This window comes from Eutrema salsugineum, unplaced genomic scaffold (genome assembly GCF_000478725.1).
Source record: "Eutrema salsugineum unplaced genomic scaffold, Eutsalg1_0 scaffold_1, whole genome shotgun sequence".
NCBI lineage: Eukaryota > Viridiplantae > Streptophyta > Magnoliopsida > Brassicales > Brassicaceae > Eutrema > Eutrema salsugineum.
The window spans coordinates 1436814-1449528 of record NW_006256909.1 but is presented as its reverse complement, the minus strand read 5'-3'; the positions used below and the strand labels follow the sequence as shown (position 1 = coordinate 1449528).

Below are 12715 nucleotides of genomic sequence, written 5' to 3'. Positions count from 1 at the left end.
TTGCAACAATTATTAAATGGCACAGAACATGTGACGTTAATCCGACCCTTATCGCTCTTAATTTAATAGTTTTTCATCATCTTTATTACCAAAATATATAATTTTTGATCGTTTGTCTCTCAAATAGGTATATACTGGGAACAAGATCATTGTTTAAAAATACTATTCTTCTTCTTCGTCTTCTTATAATCCAAAAACAGCTCATCGATTAAGTTAAAGATTAGTTGGGCAGTTACATCGTCAATCGTTTTTCTTGCCACATCAAAATTTTAGTGTTCGATGTTGCCGATTTCAATCAGCACCGTGTAATTAGCCCACAGTAAAATTAACGTTATCTCACAACACAACATGAAGTAGAAATCTCTATAAATACCATCTACAAAAAGAAATATAGATCAAAAACAAAAAGAAACAAGAAAATAAATTGAAGCTAAGCATTCCAAAAAAAAAACGAAAGAAAATATGTTGATGCAGAAATTGATGGATCTATCATATCGTCACTTATTTAGAAGCTACTTGGGTTGAGCTTATGAACTCCCCCTTATCTCTATGTCTCTTTTTGAGTTGTTATTGTTGTTTAAATTTTACCATTATTTGGACCAATCTGTGGTTCGATGGTTTGGTTTGTTTAGCCCCTTGTAGCCTTGTGTACCCGCTCTTAGCAGAGGGCAAAACTCATTTGATTTGAATGCAATTTTAGTTTGACCAAAAAAAAATATATATATATATATATATCGTCACTTATTTAATTCATTTATAAATAATCGAACCAGATACCATTCTGTTGGATGAAAATATTTATGTTAGAATATACGTTTTTGGGGCTTAAAAACTGGTAGTTGTAGATAAAGAAAAACTAACAACATTAGTACAAAACAATATGGATTATTTGGATCCATATTATTATATGTATACACTTCTACATAAATACCGTAAGTGAAACGTTAACAGTTTCGGGAGTGATCCTCATGGAACTCGTATCAGGTGAAAAGACATAATGCTTTGACCAGTCTGGTTAGAGAAAAACACTTAGACCACAACGCTTGTTTACCTGAAACCAGTTCCATGAAAAACATTCCAGAACTACAAACATCGCTCGAAACTCGTTTAAGGTACTTGTGTGAAAATATATTTGGATCTAAACAAGTAACCCTAAACATTACGTAGATATGTCACTAGTTGTTCTTTGTTTACAAGAGCCAACCTCGAAGCCGAAATGATTCCTGGTTCAAAGACTTTATTAATTAACTTAATGGCAACTCAAAACGCAATGACAAACACCTTTAATAGCAGCTAGTTCAATCATCAGAGGAAACTGTTCGGAGGGATAGAGAAAGAGGAAAGAGATCAATGGGGTTTGGTCGTCACTCGATTATCAGTAATCTTATAATCGAAGAAAACGTCATCAATGAAGTTAAAGATTTTAGTTGGGCAGATACGTCATCAATCGTTATTGTTGCATCTAAGTTTTGGTATTCATTGCTGCCCATAATGTCACAACAACACCACCTAATACAACAAGCGGTAGAAAAATGTAGTAATATAGCATCAACAAGAAAACAAATTTGACATTATATACACTTCAAATTCAGGCTGAGGAAAATCTATTGTCCAAAAGGATTGAGTTTATTGCCCGTAGCTACCAGTTTTTCTAAGTTTTGGCCGTAGCTACAAGTATTTCTATGTTTTCATTGGTAAGTGATCATCATTTAGAAAAATATATGAGAACTTCTCAAAGAAGAAGAAACAAATTGCATTTCTCAGTAATATTAATTTTGGCAGCTTGTTTCAATATCTCCGCTCAAGTTTTCCTTTCAAGACTAATATGCATCTGAGTAGTATATATCAATATATACGCCATTGCTTTAACGATGTGTGCTTGGTTCCAACTTCCCTCGCACCAATTGCCGACAGCAAAAAGACTTCCTTTTCTGGAAAAAAATGGTAGTTTTACGCCTGCCTTGATAACACCGCAGTTCATAATCATTTGAAATTAGATCAAAATTATACTATTCAATATTCATTGTTAAGGATAAATGTAGGGAGATAGAAAATAGACAGATCTGGGTGGATTCGAACCACCATCCTCTCATAACGAGAGCTCTACCGTTTGAGCTTACAGATCTATTAACACAAACCTTGCCCACTTGATTTAGCCCACCCCTGTGGGCTTCCGAGGAATTATATTATTAACTTGTCGCTCCAATCTTTCCCAACTTCAACCACCATGATGAAAAAAAACCCTAGAGAACGGCAAAAGTCTAATATAAACCCATTAGATTATACAGATCAAACAAACTTTAACATGTACCTCATTTGGCAATTATTTTATACAGTAGATCCAAAGTATAAATAAATATAAATGCATAAATCGAAACTGAAATTACTCTCATTCAAAAGAGTTGATCCCATCATAGTGTGTGTGCAACAGACTAAAGACCATTGTAACCACACAATACATCTATTAAAAGTTTAGCTCAAAATCGAGGAGCTTCTTCAACTATCAACAACAAAAATATTTTGTTAAGGAACTAAGAGCTGCCGGCTTGAATTGTGTCCAAAAGACATCATACAAGAAACAAAACGGACAAATTACTTGTTCTAGATACCTTGAGCATGTAAATAAAGCTTCTTCTTCTTCTAGTGGCTGCTTATCCTAAGCTCCTCCCAGTGGAGCCGTGAGAGCAAATCCAGGTCATCAAAGCCATTCCCAACAACACTCTAGAAATATCATAAATATAGTACAATATGTTTACAGTACGGCGCAAAGTAATTTTTCTGTTGATTGTTCATTATGTAATCCCACAAAACTGGATACAATTTCTCAAAAAGATTGTTCATACATACAAAATAATTAACATAAAAACTCATGGCGATTCTGAAAGTAGTCAACTGTTGCACGGTGTTATTATAATGATAAACAAGAAATTCAAATTAACATCGATACATATCAATATTGAGTAGTAATGATCTTTCTCTATCTCGATGAGCAAAATTGAAATTGCAGCCGATTTGAGGTAAATGAATACTTGCGAGTCAGATGAGTTAAAGGATGTGAATAAATAACTAAATGGAGAATTAAAATTCAAGATTGAAATTAGAAGTACCTTTCGAGTTTCTCCATGGAGGAAGTTGTATTTAGGAATTGCCCCGTTTTGTCTCCAGATCAGCTGTTCAAACGATCTGGATCGTTTCAAAATATTTCTGTGTGGATGATAGTGAGATATTTTGTGAATAGAGAGAGATAGATCAAGCAAGTGTGAGAGCGAGTGCAACAAGACAAAAGGGGAGGGGAGAACCCGGGCAAAATAAAAAAAGAATTATCCCCGTGCGAACTCCCCTCACCAACACGAAACTATTTTTTTTTTTATTAAGGATTTTTTTGGTGACCTGCCATGCAAGCGCACCTGTCATGGCAAAGGTCGGATGACAAAGATGTTTAATCAGAACTTATCGTCCCTAAAAAAACATCTCATACATCCTTCAAATCTCAATACTCATCATATCAATTCCACAACATATCTCCTGCTGCTTCCTCTTCGCTCTTCTTCAATCTCTCCTTCTCCCACCTTCGAGAACTGACTGGCGAAATCATCAACTCATCAAAACGCAATCGACGAATCTCGATTCCGATTTTTCTCGATCCAGATCTGGGAAACCGATATCAACGATATAAATAATATTACATAAGAATCCAATCGAATTAAACGAATCAATAATCAGATCCAGCTACGAGAGGAGGACATGATTACCAGCTCTTCAACCGATCCTCGGAGATCGCAGCCGCTACGATTCGTCTTCTATCCATGGATGAACCAGAGTAACTAGATCCGTGTGGATACGACGTCGATACGTAGATCGTGAGCTGAGCTACGACGATCTATACCGAGAAGACTCATATGCACCGAAAGAGCTGAGAGATCTGGAGAAAATGATGAACCGAAAGTTGAATGAAAGGAGGAAGAAAAGCGGGTATGGAAAATTTAGAGATCAACGCGTTATCTTTATACACAAAGGGTTATGACTAATGGACGGACGAGATCGAATGATTAGATAAAAGATCAACGGCCCAAGTGTGATCTCTTGGGTGGGAGGTTACGTGTTTAGGGGCGTTTTTAATGAGAGGCGGTTCGGTTGTTTTACATAAAAGGAACAAAAAAAAAAAGCAATTTTTAAAATAAAAGAAATACGTTTTAGGAAATGGACAGCTATTATGGGTTGTTGGCGTTTACCGATTCCATGCGTCGTACCTAAGCACGTTTTCTCATTGGAATATTGAATCTTCCTAGCAATTTCCTTCACGGCTCTTTCCATATATGTATTTCTTTTATTTATTTTCGATAGAATCCAAAAAAAAATTTATGACAAATTTATGGCAACGAACGTCACTGGACTATTACAAAAAAAAACTAATAATGGGCAACGAACGTCACTGGGCTATACAAAGCCCACGATCAAATGACGTCAGATAATCTAAGCAATCAAACACAAGGTCACAAAGTATTTATTTATGCTCTTGATATTGTGCAAGAAGCATCAACGACTAGCTAACATCTCGAATCGCAGGCTCAATCTCGATCTACACATGAATATGTAAGTCAACCTCTCCCTCTCTCAATCTCTTTAAGAAATTTCGTTTAGTTTCGGCATGATTTTTTTCCAAAACTTCAGACAACTCGGATTATTGAAACAATCATTATCATAAGCCAACAAATTTGTCCTTTCGATATTTGAAACTTCAGTGCTGTTTAAACCTGATTTTATTTCAAAATCATCATTCTGGAAAGATAGACTAGGAGAAGAGACATTTGTGCGATTGTGAACAGATTCTCTTTCTTCTTTTTTTTTCCATATGCTTTTGTGCTCCATGGAATGGATCTTAAGGGACAATTCGGGAGCGGAAAATTCAGGCGAGGCAACTTCACCAATTGAGGCTGAGGGTAAAGCTCTATTAATGACATTTTAATCTGTCAAATTTATGGGTTTTAAAAAGGTTATCTTTGAAGGCGATTGTCAGCTACTCATTAGGCATTTAAGAGATGAAGATGATGACTCCAGTATCCATAATCTGGGTAAACGATACACAATCGTGGGCTTTTAAGTATCATTACCACAGTTTTCAGAGCACAAAAAGATGTTACAAGGAACCAGCGCATTGTTTAGCCAAGGAATGACCTTCGAATCTACTCTATTATTCAAAGTTGTATTTAACCTCCACCATGGTTAAGCCCAAGCTTATTATGTCACTTGAATGTTTTCCGTGGGAAAAGAAAGAAAGGAATGCACACTTTATGAGAATGACCTGTTTGACATGGACCGTCCGATTACACTAACTATATGCATCACATCTTCCCACGTGCTTTGTAAGCCTTCCAATCCAGCAAAAAATGACTGACGGTTTTCGGAGCCTTTTTTCTTTTTTAAACAAATAAGAAAACCATAAACATTCATTCCTCAATTTGCCCTTTCAAGTTAGGTAAAGAGTGTTGGGGCGGCAAAAAAAACAGACTCCTTAACTGCCATTTAAAATACCAACGTCTTTCCTCACGAAGAACATTAGCGCCAAAATTCACACCTTTTTTCTTTAAACCCGTCTTTTTTGAAGTACCTCCTCCTATTCCTATTATATTCCTAGTCCTAATCAAAGTTCCTAGTTATCAAACTCTCTTCAGAGTCCTCTCCTACTCATTTATCATCATCACTTGAACCATCATCATCATTGTTGTCCGAAGAACTGGAACCAGAATCTCCATCATCATCCTCGTCTCTCTTCCTCTTAAGGTTATTAGATGATGCAATTGAATAAAAAACCTGAACTTCATCGTCCTCATATTCTTCTTCGCCTTCAACTTCCTCATCTACTTCAATTGCTTCCATCACAGGTTGAGCTAGGTGCTCTGCTTCATATTCTTCATCCTGTCAAAACTCATCAGTTAATCACAAAAAAAAAACTTAGTTATAAAACATTACAACAAGATAAAATCTCACCTCTTCTTCATCATCCTTAACGCCTTCTTCTTCTTCTTCTTCCCGGCTCTCACCAATATACTCCTCGTCCAGCTCGTCCCCATCAATCTCCCCAATTATGATGTTCCTCAGCAACTCTTTCCTATGTGGCACACCAAGATCTACCTCTTCTTCGCCATCGCCCACATCTTCCTCATCATTATCCCAACTATAATCTACAAGAAAACCATCGTCATCATATTCATCTCTCCCCTCTTCTTCATCACTGTCATCTTCATCGTCCACATTCAGAAACACATTTTGAGATCCATTAGCAACAAAATCAATCATCCAATTTGGTTCTCTTCCCTCCTCTGCCACTTCCTCATGCCCATCAAGTGGCACCCTAAGATGTCCCTCATCGTTATCCACCTCTTCGTCACTCTCGCCCACATCTTCCTCATCATGACTATAACCAACAAGAAAACCATCGTCGTCATTTTCATCTTTCCCATCTTCATCGCTGTCATCAATTTCTTCTTCGTCCACATTCTTATGTTCATCTGGTAACCCATTGGCATGGTCACTCACCCCATTTGATTGTCTTCCCGTCTCTGTCTCTTCCTCATCAGCTTCGCTCTCTTCTTCATCAACCTCCACAACCCCTTCAAGCCTTTTACTGTCCCCATTGCTCATCACATTTGGCCTCTCCTCACCATCAATCTCACAACTCTCGGGATCATCTTCGTCCCCATCCTCGTCTTCCTCTTCATCATCGTCCTCATCCTCCGACTCTGGTCTCTCATTCTCCTCAGCATCCATCTTATCCAAATACTTCAACGATTTAACCAACCCAAAAACCCTAGATCGATAATCCTTCATCCGCGTCACAGGGCATTCATACAGATCAAGCGACACAAGTTTCAACTGAGCTAAAGGCACCAAATCCTCTATCAAATGTATCCGATTATTAGACAAATCAAGGTCACGGAGCAAATCCAAACCCGCCTGGACTAGAAACTCAAGGCCACCAGCGATTCTATTGTCAGAGAGGACAAGCTTCTGGAGTTTTCCAAGCCGCGGGAACTGATCAAGCGAAGAAACGCCGATACTAGCTATAGATAAGTGCTCCAGGTTCTGAAATCTCTCGAGAATTTCCGGCCGAGGAAGATGGCCTTGGAAGCACTTGACGGCACCGTCAAGAGTAAGAATCCGAGCAGCCAGAGGCTCGGTTTCGCCGACTAATGCCGTTTTCACGGCTCTCTCCCAGATCTCTTCCATGCAAAACAATAATCTATAATCCTAATACACTGAATCTAACGGATAGGGACTGCAGATATAAACTCCTGTAAGACAAACTCTGTTTTTCCTCCGATCAATTCAGAAACGAGAAGAAGAACGTATCCTGAAGGTGATCGGAGATCAAACAAGACGTTGCGTGAAATTATAGAACCATCAACGAGAGCGAGCTTGTTCTCAACCAGCCAGACTAGGAAACCCTAATTTTGTTTCTTATCCCGTTACGAGTAAGAAACAGGGTGAAAACAGAGAGATTATGAAGTCGAAAGAACAATGGAGAAACACAGAACAAATCCTAAGAGGGATGGAGAATCGAAAACGAATCTAAACCGTTGGTTTCGTGAGATAAGGATAGATGACGTGGAGAGTTTGGACGGTACGGATCAATGATCTTTGTGTTTGTTTATCAACTTGGGTTTGCGGATGCCAGCTTGGCTCCGAATCGTTATGGAGTGACGATGTTGTGTGGGATAACCGAGAAAGGGACAAGGTGTTGTTCTAGGTGTGTCACTTTCTTCTGTTATCCCTGACCATGCAACGAATCATGCCTAACGAATCCTCAGATTCATCTTCATCTGCATTCACTGTCATCAGCACACAGAAGAGAGCGAGTATTCCCAATCCCTCAGCACAATGCACTTCGTTAAATACGGAAATACCCTCGCCATCGTTATCTAGTACACGTCACACCATGCGCGTGAGTATAAATACACCACCGTCAGGTACCAATTGTGAAAATAGGAGGAAGTTAAAAGAGAAAGAGAAATTTATAACAATAAGGACAAAACAAATTTAATTGCTAAGACTGAACCGTAGTTTCCAAACAAATCAAGAATAAGGGATAAACCAAAATTTGATTACCAATTGGAGTCCAAGAATTGGACCATAATTATATTCATAAACCATAGAGCAACGATCATGACACTGTATAGCCAAGATGTTGAAACGCTAAGACAAGAGTATGCGCATTGAGTTAAACAGCAACTGAAGATCACCATTGTCACATTGAAGACTAATATAATAGTTTCTCTAGCAGAAGTCTCCATGGGGATTATTAGCATTCTTGTTTCCTGTCTGACATCCACTACCTCTAATCTCAGCATAACCCGGAGGCAGTTTTGGCGGATGAACAACAGGCAAGTTGATCGAGGACCCGGGGACACCAGAAGGCCGGAATGACCAGTTGATTGTGCTGATACCTGAAGATGGAGATGGACTTGAAGAGAACTGGTTATGTTGCCTTAGATATATAGGCATTGTCTCCTTATCACCAAGTTGCTGCTTATCGAGTTGTTGCTTATCAAAGTCCATAGCACTGGCTTTTCCTGGCTCACTTATCAACTCCCCTGGGTTCATGACACTGGCAGTTCCAAACAGCCAAGGCTGTCTGAATTTTGGCTGCTTATCTTCTTTGCCTTTAGGCTGTAGGTGTGCATGATCAAAAGTTTCGGTTGGTTTAACCGGTGGTTTTTCTCTGTCCACGAAACTCGGTTCAGGTGGATCCACGGCTCTGGGAGTTGTTGAGCGGGTTGTGGAGATTGTGGTAGTGGGAAATGCTTTCTCTGGTGGGACAGCTGGTGTGTAATTAGATGGAAGCAGATCGTCCCAATTCTCTAGAAGTTCCTTATATACTTTGCGTAGGGTTACCTCGGTTAGTCCGGTTATTTTACAAATCTCTGCTTGGGTCTTTCGTTTGTCTTCAAGCTGACATGCTAGATAGATAGCCGCTGCAGAAATGCTGATTGGGTTTCTGCGGGTGCAGAAGCACTTGTTGATCACTACTTCTCCAATATGTGTTGCCAGTTCCTAGGAATATTTAAAACAGACAAACTTTTTGGGATCAGGAAAGGTATCAGGGTAGCATTTTGGATCTAGCAATGGGACACTTTTAAGACTCTAAATCTCAATAAATGAGGGAGAAAGTATACATGTTTGAAAAAGAAGCACAAGTTCAGTGGCACACCTGAGCAGATTTGTTAAGCTGAAGTAGAGTGCAGAATCTTGGCATATGAACTGATATAGAGTTGCTGTTGATGGGTTGGCTTAGTTGTAGAGCTTCTCCTAAAATCTTGATATACTTCCCAATTTCCTTCTGCTGTACATTGGCTGCAATGGAGATTTCCTGTTGTGCAAAGCAAGAAAAAGACATTAGACAGAAATCCAGTCCCACTAATGAACTTAAATCAAGTTCCACGAAGTGATGCTTATATCTAAGTTCCGAAGTAATGGTCCACATTTGGTGGTAACAAAACCTGACTCAAGAAACTAAATTTATGTTTTCTAAAGATAAAAAATGTCATCAAACAACCAGGGAAAATGATAAGAACAGTAACTGATTAAGCATCAAAGCTCAGACAAAAATAGTACACCAACACAGCAGCTTGATTCCTCCCAGCAAACACAAAAGCTTCAGAAACCTAGCATAGTAGGTCCTAGTTCCTAAATTCGAAAACTTCGCAATGCTGATACAGCTGTTCAGAAATCGCATTGCTGAGAACGAAATGGACAAACCAGATGGCTCAAGGCAGATGCAAATAATTCCATCCACAAAGAAAAGGTGTTCTAAGAACACAAGACATTTAGCATATTACTCCAATTCATTGTTGTTTTCAAAGGAGACCCATTGAAGCTCTTAATCGTATATCTAGCAAATGGAATTGAGGCGCAGAAACTTGAATCTGCAAATTGAAACTAGAGATGAAATGGGTGTACCTGAAGAGTTCTAGGCTCCTGGGCTTCTCTAATAGCCTGAACAAGGCAAGCAGTGGCTAGCGCTTCAACGCTTCTGTTCCGCAAGCAAGTAGCTGAGCAGCAATCCCTAAACAACTGGAAAGCATGCTCTGAGATATCGCTATCAAGCCCTAAAATCGACGCCACATCGATGATCTGCATATAAGCCCTAAGATTGTCCACCACAACCGTCGACGAATTCGATGCGGAAGAAGCGAGTTCTAGGGTTCGTTCGAGCTCAGCGAGATGACCGGAGAAGGAGAGGGAAGAGCGAGCGAAGATCGGGCTGGGCTCGAGTGACCAGGTAGAGAAGGCGGTGATGAATCCGGTTGGCTCAAACGGATCTTCCTCGTCTTCCGGAGACGGTTGCGCCGCCGTCTGAAGATCGGGAGTGACTAGGCAGAGAGGAGTGTCTTGTGCGCGGAGATGAAAGAGGTGGTGGTTTTGCGTCTGCCGTTCTTCCACTACGCGACCGCAAGACGAGCACTCCGTTATTGATCTACCGGAGCTTGTGGTGGCACACCGTCCTTGCGCCGATGAACAGTACGGACACTTCATTTTTCTCTTTACTCTTTTCTTTTTTTTTCCTTCACCTGTGTCAAAGCGTTTTATACGAGGAGGGTAAAAAACCCGCGCAGAATCTTTCTTTTTGAGAATTGGGTTTATTCCTTTTTTTGTTTTTTTAGTCATTTAGACTTCAATTCTTTGTTTTGATTGTATTTGCATCACAGGTAATGACTTTGCAAACAATGGATAATGGGATATCAACATTATCTCTTTTGTAATAATGACCGGACAGAAAATATCATGTTTTATTTCATGTCAAGTCTTCATTTGATGCAATCTATAGTGGCAAAACGTTGGCAATGGTGAATTTGCCACTAAAACACAGATTCAGGAGTCCCCAGGTTTGAAGATCTCGGAAGAAGACATATATCATAAGTATCCATGAGTGTACATATATTTATAAAAGCAGCTCTATGTAATTACCAATCAATACAATGCAAAAGGAGCAATTTGATCAAGAATATGAATATCCCAAAATTGAACTATCCATTTCGTAGTGTTCATCTTTTGGCTGCAAGTAGAAATGATCGTAGGTTTATATGTAAAGGTGTGTTACCAATATCACCATCAGCTACTCGCTGCTGGCTTGTGTGGAATTCTCTTCAAGCTTCTTCTCAATTCCCTTGCGTCCTGAGAACAAACCAGAAAAAAATATAAGAAAAATTGAGAGATTATAGATGCAATAGACCATGCACAACCGAAAAGAAGAAATCTAAAGTTGAATCATTGAATTCCAACTTGGAGTGATGAAAGAAGCTCTACCAAACTTGACCAACCAACTTCTACAAAATGGGGTTCGCAATAAATGCAAGAAACAAAACATAAAGCTATAGCTATCTGAAATCTCATAACAGATTTACATAACCTACTGAATCACATGCTACCACAGAGTCTATCACTGCTACGATGTTATTGAAACATAGAGACCATTACCTCTAAGTTTTAATATCCTTAACCTAACACTCGATCTTCACTCCCAATCTCCAAAATCACTAACCCTGACCGTTAAACGTATCAATGAATATATCCATATATCTGGTCACCAATAACTGAGCAACCTTAGTACACTTGAACTCAAGATTCCAAATTTAAAAAGACTACTATTTACTCCAGCCCATTTATAGAAACACTGGAGAGAGAGAGAGAGAGAGAGAGAGAGAGAGAGAGAGAGAGAGAGAGAGAACTCAGAGTACTGCAACCAGAGGCAAGTTCTCAGATCCATTCAAACTGTATCTACTCATTTGTAAGAAACTAATCCAAGACCCATCAATGAAAACTAGACAATCCAGTCAAAAACACTAAATTTGAATTAAAAAAATCATCACCATTGATCGAGAGGGAGGTGGATCAAGAGGGATAGACTCAACGGACATCTTGGCGATTTCACCAAAAGCAGCGTCTCTAACCCCAGGAACATCACTGGTGAGTTCTTCGTAAGCAGCTACGAACGCCTCTTGCCAAAATCTAGGCAATTTGATCCGATGACTGTTAGTGTATACATCCCACATATGCTTCACCACTTTTTCTCTCTCCTCCATTTCCTAAAATCACAAATCCAAATCCCAAAAAAATCATCCGCAATCGATTACACACCAAAACCACCCGAAATATCGAGAAGATAAAAGAGGGAGGGAGAGAGATTAACCAGAACGTCGAGGTTCTCGTAATTTGTAAACCCGCGATCGTCGGATAACCGGTTCAGATTTCCGGTGGATAACCGGAGAGTGACGGTACCAGTGAACATCGACCAAAAAGCCAGAAGCAAAATAGCAGCAAATGCCCAGAACTTGTACCGGCCTCTTCCAAACAAGGCCGAGTCTGAGTTATCCTTCTTCGAATTCGCCATAGCTGTTCCCGTCGCCGTACCTGTAGACGTCGTCGTCGGCAAGGCATCCTCCTCCTTCATCTCGGTCTCAAAGATTCAATACACTCAAGAATTTAGCGTGATGGTGATGATTACACCAAATCTAAAGTCTCCGATAGCCAAATCCAAGCTCTCATGAATCGATTTCAGTAGATTCAGTGTAATCGCGAAAGTGTCGGCTCGATTTTGATCTAAGAGGAGTTTTTCTTTTTCTTTTTTAATAGCTCACTCTCTAGTCTCTTCACTACTACTGGGCCATTGTTTGCTAGTAACTGGCACTGTACGAGTCGTTGATCTTAAATTGGTAAC

General features: G+C 39.5%; 3 protein-coding genes and 1 long non-coding RNA gene across 6 annotated transcripts; all 4 read right to left on the bottom strand.

Moving 5' to 3' along the window:
- Positions 1 to 1916: 1916 nt before the first annotated feature.
- On the bottom strand, positions 1917 to 4106 carry LOC112081910. Of its 2 annotated transcripts, none has more exons than XR_002896795.1 (3): positions 3753 to 4106; positions 2139 to 3650; positions 1917 to 1931 (listed from the first exon to the last, which is right to left on the bottom strand). It is a non-coding gene; the product is annotated as an uncharacterized LOC112081910 (long non-coding RNA). The 2 variants fall into 2 exon arrangements; XR_002896796.1 differs by lacking the exon at positions 1917 to 1931 and having other exon boundaries at positions 2372 to 2721; positions 3108 to 3650.
- A 1323-nt stretch (positions 4107 to 5429) lies between these two features.
- Positions 5430 to 7503, bottom strand: LOC18031162 (acidic leucine-rich nuclear phosphoprotein 32-related protein). The gene is made up of 2 exons (XM_024149598.1): positions 5989 to 7503; positions 5430 to 5916 (listed from the first exon to the last, which is right to left on the bottom strand). Exons 1-2 carry the CDS (start codon positions 7225 to 7227, stop codon positions 5686 to 5688), a joined length of 1470 nt encoding a protein of 489 aa, XP_024005366.1. The 5' UTR covers positions 7228 to 7503; the 3' UTR covers positions 5430 to 5685.
- A 531-nt stretch (positions 7504 to 8034) lies between these two features.
- LOC18031161 (plant-specific TFIIB-related protein 1) lies at positions 8035 to 10665 on the bottom strand. Of its 2 annotated transcripts, XM_024148817.1 has the most exons (4): positions 9958 to 10665; positions 9209 to 9367; positions 8893 to 9051; positions 8598 to 8807 (listed from the first exon to the last, which is right to left on the bottom strand). In XM_024148817.1, the coding sequence occupies exons 1-4, from the start codon at positions 10663 to 10665 to the stop codon at positions 8598 to 8600; spliced, it is 1236 nt and encodes a 411-aa protein (XP_024004585.1). The 2 variants fall into 2 exon arrangements, with proteins under 2 accessions (XP_006411976.1, XP_024004585.1); XM_006411913.2 differs by having other exon boundaries at positions 8035 to 9051; positions 9958 to 10564.
- Positions 10666 to 10892: 227 nt separating this feature from the next.
- LOC18031160 lies at positions 10893 to 12684 on the bottom strand. The gene is made up of 3 exons (XM_006411912.2): positions 12188 to 12684; positions 11868 to 12083; positions 10893 to 11172 (listed from the first exon to the last, which is right to left on the bottom strand). Exons 1-3 carry the CDS (start codon positions 12446 to 12448, stop codon positions 11110 to 11112), a joined length of 540 nt encoding a protein of 179 aa, XP_006411975.1. The 5' UTR covers positions 12449 to 12684; the 3' UTR covers positions 10893 to 11109.
- Between the last annotated feature and the right edge of the window lie 31 nt (positions 12685 to 12715).